The sequence below is a fragment of the Olea europaea genome, chromosome 10 (assembly GCF_002742605.1).
Source record: "Olea europaea var. sylvestris chromosome 10, O_europaea_v1, whole genome shotgun sequence".
NCBI lineage: Eukaryota > Viridiplantae > Streptophyta > Magnoliopsida > Lamiales > Oleaceae > Olea > Olea europaea.
In genome coordinates, this window is record NC_036246.1 from 12,509,681 (window position 1) to 12,516,516 (window position 6,836).

Sequence of the window (6,836 nt, forward strand, 5' to 3'; positions counted from 1 at the left end):
AGATACACACAACGTCCATTACCAAATAAGTAAACTACTAAGCTAATAAAAACATTCGATCTGAAGGAAGGAGTTTATATTGTGTTTCTTCTTTTTAACTTTTTCTCTCTCTTTTTTGGTTTTTAGAGTGAGAGAGAAAGGTTATCATCTAGCATTAATTGATTCCTTCACTGGACGTGTTCTCCAGTTGGATTGGAAAACCTACACTCCAATGACTGGTTAAGATTTTGGAATAACTGTCTAACCTTTTATCAACATGTTGTTCTGCAGGCGGTGGTGCCAAAAGGTTGAGAAAAAATGCAAGAGCATTTTACAAGGACGAATTTGTATTTTTGAAAGTCCCAACTTGTGAGCTATTAAGATGCTTGAGGACTTCTTCACCTTGACGGAGATGACTAATGGGCTAACAGCCCCCATTCGTGTCAGGGAACTTCTGGCTCTAATGGGGAAAGAGAGAGAGTATATTGCAAAGAACGTTGGCGATGCAACCAGACAATGGTCCGCAGTTGCCAAGACCATAGCTGCCACCGAGAATAAGGACTGCCTTGACCTTTTTGTTCAGTTAGATGGACTCCAACTCATGGATATATGGTTAAAGGATGCTCAGAAATTCAGCAACGACACAAATGACAGCTCTGTGGAAGAGTCTATCTCTCGTTTACTCGGAGCACTTGAAAAGCTGCATGTAGACGATGTGAAATTGGTTTCTTGTGGAATCTGGACGACTGTTGAAGATCTTATTGGCCATAATAGTCCCATGGTACAGCTTAGGGCCAAAACACTGTTTGAAACCTGGAAAAAAGATAGATGTAATCGTGCATCTTCCCAGAATATTAAAACAGTTGGGGAATCGACTGATGGTGAAATTAGAGTAAGTGTAGATTTCAAAAGAGATTCTGGCCATAAAGAATCTTCTTTGGGAGATGCTCCTTTATCCAGAGAGAGTTCTGATGAAGAAAAACACAAGAAATCAACCAGAGATGACCCGTTGCCATCTACAAGTTTTGATGCTCTGCAAGCTAACAAGGTTGAAGATGCCTTAGCTTCTGAAATGCCTTTGGGCCAACCAACTTCGAGTGATACACCTTTAGATCGTGTTGTCTCACCTTCCTACTCAAAAGCTGCTAATGAAAATGTTTCTGATACAATAGATCCTCGATGTATTTCAAAAGGTTCTACGTCAACTGAATCTTTTAGTTTTAGGGGTGATGGACGGACAGATTTTCAGGAGTCAGAGTTTGCTTGCGAGGTAAAGCAACCCTCAAGCATTTGTAGTTCTCCTGAGAAACTATGCACGATTGAAGAATCAAATCTATTAGAAAATGGAGCTTTTCCTTCACATCCTGGTGCGGCAATTGGGTTGAATCCGGTGACTGAACCTAGTTTAAAGAAACTTGCTGATGCTTCAGACACAGATTCTTGCCAGAAAGGTACCTCTTTTGACGACTTGAAGACAATTGACTCTGTCGCGGGTACCGTGGATGGTGGAGGATGTGCAAATAAACACAGAATTAAAGAAGGCGGTAACTGTGCGTCTGCCAATGATGAGAGAAGTCAGGAAAATACTAAGGATTCCAGAACATTTTTATCAAGGACTGAGGATGCTATAGGGGTAGACGAACCTGACCAGCATGTTACCGGTCAAAGAGATGATGGTCTGGCAAATGATTATAATTTTGTGAAGCATGAAATGGATAGAGATCCTGACGAGATTGACAAGAAGTCTGATATTGAACTGGACTATGGAATTGTAGATCCGCCGGAACTTGCACGGCGAGTTGCCATAGACGTGAAGAGGGAAGTAGATTTCAGAGAACATAGTTTCAGTTCACATGAGAAAGCACGGGAGGAAGAAATACAGCAGCCAGATAGCCCAGACACTGTCAGTAGAATACAATCACATGCCAGTGAGGGCCCACATAAGGAGGAAGAAACTGATCCTGCTCAACCTGCAGAAGAATCACCTATCCGAGAAGAGTCTGAGCTAGATGCTGATGAGAAAAATGGCACACAAGATACAGAAACCTCTTTGGCAACTGAGGGGGCTTCAAAAGAAGTCAATACAGAGAAGGGCTTATGTAATTTTGATCTGAACCTAGAACTTTGCTCAGAAGATACATACAGTGCGCGAAATCAAAATTCAACACTTGTATCTGTTGTCTCTGCTTCGAGGGTAACAGCAAATATGGGATTATCTGTTGCTCCATTGCATTTTGAGGGCAATCTTGGATGGAAAGGCTCCGCTGCAACAAGTGCTTTCCATCCAGAGTCGCCCCGCCACATACATGAAGGTGATAAAGGAAAGCAACCACAAGAATGTTTTGACATTGATCTGAATGTAGCTGAAATTGAGGACAGCAAGGGAAACCTACTACCAGATAAACAGGGCTCCATATATTCTGCTCTTCCATCCAGGGAATCTTTGGTGGAAGCAAGTTCAATATCGGAACACCTTGAATTGGATCTTAATCGTGCAAGTGCAGATGGTGATGTCCCATCAGATTGGCGGTCCGGTGAACAGCTCTTTCCCTTTAGGAATGGTCATCACAGTCAATCTCATTCTTCTTCTTCGTCATCAAAGCAACCTTCTTTAAGGAATTTTGATCTGAATGACCAGCCGGCTTTCCTCAACAATTCATTGGATCATTCCTATTGTAGTAAGTCACCCAATTATTTGAATGCTTTTGGAGGTATTAAATCGCACGACTCTGTAATATCCATCATGGGCACAAAGGTAGAGATCAATCATAAAGATTTCATTCCTGAAGTTCTTCCCTTGCCAGATGGAAGGACTCCGGAGCTTGCATTGGACATTAATTTGGGAAGATCAGGGAGTGTACTGAGAAGTGGATCTGTACTTTATGATATTCCTACTGTGTACAGTTACAATGGTCATGCTCCCGGGCCTACTATGCCTTTCACATCCACGGTGTACGGACCAGGTGTGCCCAATCCATACATGGCGGATTCTAGAGGAGGATATGTTGTCCCTCAGATTGTGAGCTCTGCTTCAGCTCTTCAGCCTGCTTTCTTAAACATGGCAGGTTCAACTTCTTTAACTGGAGGCGGGTCTTCACGAAATAGTTTTGATCTCAACTCTGGGTTGACGTTGGAGGGAGGAAGTCGTGATCCTGCAGGCTTGATACAGTTCTTCAGTTCAGGTCAATCGAGCTCCAATTCCCAACCCACTATCAGTTCAGTTGGCGAAAAACGCAAAGATCCAGAACCAGAACCCTGGTGTGAACATAAACCCCCCTTTAAACACCATACACCACCATGGAAATAAAGGGCTTGCTTACTTGGAATCAGATTAGGATCTATCAGAGAAGGCTAGTGGTTTTGTAGCCATAGTTAAAATCCAAGAAAAATTATGGTCAACTTAGTTAAAGGGGGAGTGATAGAGCTAAATAATGATGGGTATTATAAATGTAACTTGATTCTTGAGATTAATTACCCAGAGAAAAATAGATTCAAGGTTTTATATGTTTGTTGATTATTTTATATTTTATTGGATGTTCTCTTGTTACTTCAGGAAACTTGCTCCATATATGGCTGTAATTTCTCATCTTTGTAAATATAAATTAGAGAGAAGGAGCGTTTGTATATGTCATGTGATGTCTGTTATATATCGGTGAAAATTATCTGCCTGCAAGTTTCAAGTTCGTTAGATTACAGTGCTTTGTTTGATTTAGTGCAAATCTGTATCTGCATACTTACATTGTAAAAGGGAAGTTACTTACATTGTAAAAGGGAAGGAAATCAAATGCTCATTCTTTTTCTAGGTCACCTGTATCCATGGCCATCCTGGGGTACAAAAATGCGACTCATCTTTGCGAGGACAGAACTTAAGATGAAATCGAAGATCTAGGACCAAACTCTTGATTAGGAATCCGATTTAATGTGTTATATAGAAATATAGTCACTTTCGGTCTTTCATAGAAGTTTAATACCCATCTGTGGTGTTTTAATTTGATGATGTACAGATTTTTTGTATTTTATAAGAAATTTATGCAGATTTTCGACCTCAGCAAAGTTACAAAAATCTATTATTAGATCTAAGAGACTACTAATATATTCTCATGTTAAAATTACCACCATTCGTGCTTGGAAATACTCGTTTTTTTAAGTCATATTCTTGTATAACTTCTACAAGAATCTAAATCGTGTGCTGTCACATAAAAATTTTTACAGTTACTCAATATATCGCCTTTCATCCACAATCACAAATTATTTTATCTTTAGGGCATCTTCCGTATATATTACTTCGAGAAGATAGATTAAATGAAAGAGAAAAGGAACGCTCTGTTATCCTATTTGATTCCGTAGAATTGAGTTCAACGTAGTTCTAAAAATTAAATCCCAACTAATGACTTTCAAGCACTTCCAACAAATACATTCTACGAAAATCATAAAATTTTCTCAACAAACTTCTTTAAATTAGTGTGATGTTGGTCAGATCTTTTGAACCTCGTAGGATAAACGTTAGTATTTGTGGAACTTTTTTAAGTTATCTGTCAATCAGAGTTCTCATGTGTAATGAAATACACTCATAGTAAATATACGACTATTTGGTAGGACTTTTGCTTATTGTAAAAGAGTTCTTTGAGAAAGTTGCATTTGCTAACTTCCTTTCAAAGCTCTTCTGGCCAAACAGAACACTTTTAAAAATCGTCCAAATAGGTTCAGAAGTAATTTTTTAGTCTCATAATCAATTTTTGACTTTTTATAAGCCTTCCAAAAATGCCCTAGGTATAATTAGGTAAATCCTTTTTTCACGAGTCAGTTGAATTCATTATTACATCCACTGAAGGTAGAAAGCAACTTCCCGTAATATCGAGTCTCCTCCTAGTCTCCTCGGATAGTAATGATTATAAAAATTATATCTATAGTGGCTCCTGAAATTACGAACATAGTTAAGGCATTTTACGAGATTATTTTATCAAAATCAGATTACCAAAATGAGTTGACAAATTATGATTGGATGGTTGGAAAATGTTTTTGACCCAACAACCAATGAAATGTTGTCAAGTGTTAATCTGACACAATCCTGATAAAATCAATTTGGTAATGTAGCACAACTCTTAGGAAAAGTTTTACAAAGTAAAATCCCAGTCAACAGCAACTGGCAAGAGGGAGATCGATGATCAGAGGCGCAAGTAAAAAATGCGAGATTAATTCCTGCACTCAAAACTACAAACATTAGTCGCAGAAAGAATATCAAGAAAGGGACTTGCACGTGAGACCTCGCATTCTCAGGTCCTCAACCTCAATGCACTTCAACGTAACATAATTTTAACCATCTGAAAATAATCTGGGACGACACATTCCACTCATAGAACACTCGGACGGACCTACCACCAAATATTAAATCCTTAGCCAGGAATTAACACCGTTCTTTTCTCATTGCTGAAATATGTGCAAAAGCAAGAAAATGCAGCAAAATACAAATTGGAGTAGATAAGGATAACAAATAGATTCAATTTATACCTCAACTTGCTCTTGAATAGGATTTCTTCTTACAATGTTTGTGGAAAATGGTATTCTCTGCTTTTTCCTGCTTGGGGCACTTTGGAAAAGTTCATGCTTTTCTTCTGTTCTTGATCAAAGTCCTCTATGGAGCCCAATCAACTGAAGTGGGCCCTTGAGCCGTATAGCCATGGCGTAGGTGAAGTAACCCAGTCCTAGTGTGGTTGAAGCAGGACAGTAGGATGAGTTCCTAAAAAAAATCGCTCCATAAGCTAATTGAGAAATGAGAATCTCTCTCTCTCTCTCTCTGAGCCTCCCTCAGGCGTACCAGGACAGGGGGATTCTTCTCCTCCAATATTCACCCCATGGGGGTTGTGGGGATGAAGAAGTCATGCATTAGTTTTTTCAGGCAAGCTTTTTAGCAAAGGATAAGACTAGTGCATCTACTTCACTCTAGCTCGATGCTGGCAATCGCTGACCATCCTATATGAAACCCTTACTTTCCTTTGGTAAGCCACAAGAACGGAAATTCAATATTCTCTCTCGTACAATCCCCTCTAATTGCCATAAATTCCATTTGCATGCGATACTGATGCGCGTTGGAAAAGGTCAAATAAATGAAAAGGAGAAAGATATATACTTCTCATTTCCCTCCTCCAATCTGTATGTAGCCATGTCCAGTTCTTCTCTACTTCTTCGTAGGCTTAGTAATTAACTCAGCAAATGATTTTGACCTCGAATACAAAGGAATATATCCCGAGCTCTTTTCTTCCTTTTTTTTTAAAACATGGGTGTCCGAACCAATTTACGCCCACTTCAACTAATTCCACGGGACCCTAAGTTTACAACCGGTACTCACCTCAGCAGCTCTGAGGGAACTCGAACGGGTAATTATTGGAGAACAAACCTAAGACCTAACCACTAAACCACCCCTCTGGATTACATTATAAGCACTTTAACTTCAGTATGTTTCTAATTCCCTAGTCCAATCCACTTGTTCCCACTTTTCCACACCACCACTGACATCAGTACCTCAACATCGACCACCACCATCCCCACGTCAAGAAAACAGACAGATAAATGGGCATCGTGATTTCAAAATAAGAACTCTATGGTATCTTAAAACAGGCCTTTTGCTAATATCTTTAACAGGTGAGCAACATCTCATTGAGCAATTTTTGGGGGGAAAGACAAATTATCCCCTCGCTTAGCTGATCTCGCACTAATTGGCAGGATCACTTCTGTAAAATACCTAATCACGGACCTGGCACTGAGCTATTTGCAGTTAAATCTTTCTGGCAACCGGATGAAGAATCCTATTACTCTACTTGTTGACAAGGATTGAAGTGTGCTAATTCGTTTAACAGGAT

The 6,836-nt window shown here is 39.5% G+C and overlaps 1 protein-coding gene across 2 annotated transcripts in view; it reads left to right on the forward strand.

The window, feature by feature from the left end:
• Positions 1–3,610, forward strand: part of LOC111401269 — a 5,958-nt gene extending 2,348 nt beyond the window's left edge. For both annotated transcript variants that reach the window (XM_023028947.1, XM_023028948.1), the window contains one exon: positions 271–3,610. In XM_023028947.1, the coding sequence (XP_022884715.1) occupies positions 362–3,286 (2,925 nt within the window). In that variant the 5' untranslated portion in view covers positions 271–361 and the 3' untranslated portion in view covers positions 3,287–3,610. The remainder of the gene's footprint in view (positions 1–270) is intronic.
• The last annotated feature ends 3,226 nt before the right edge of the window (positions 3,611–6,836 follow it).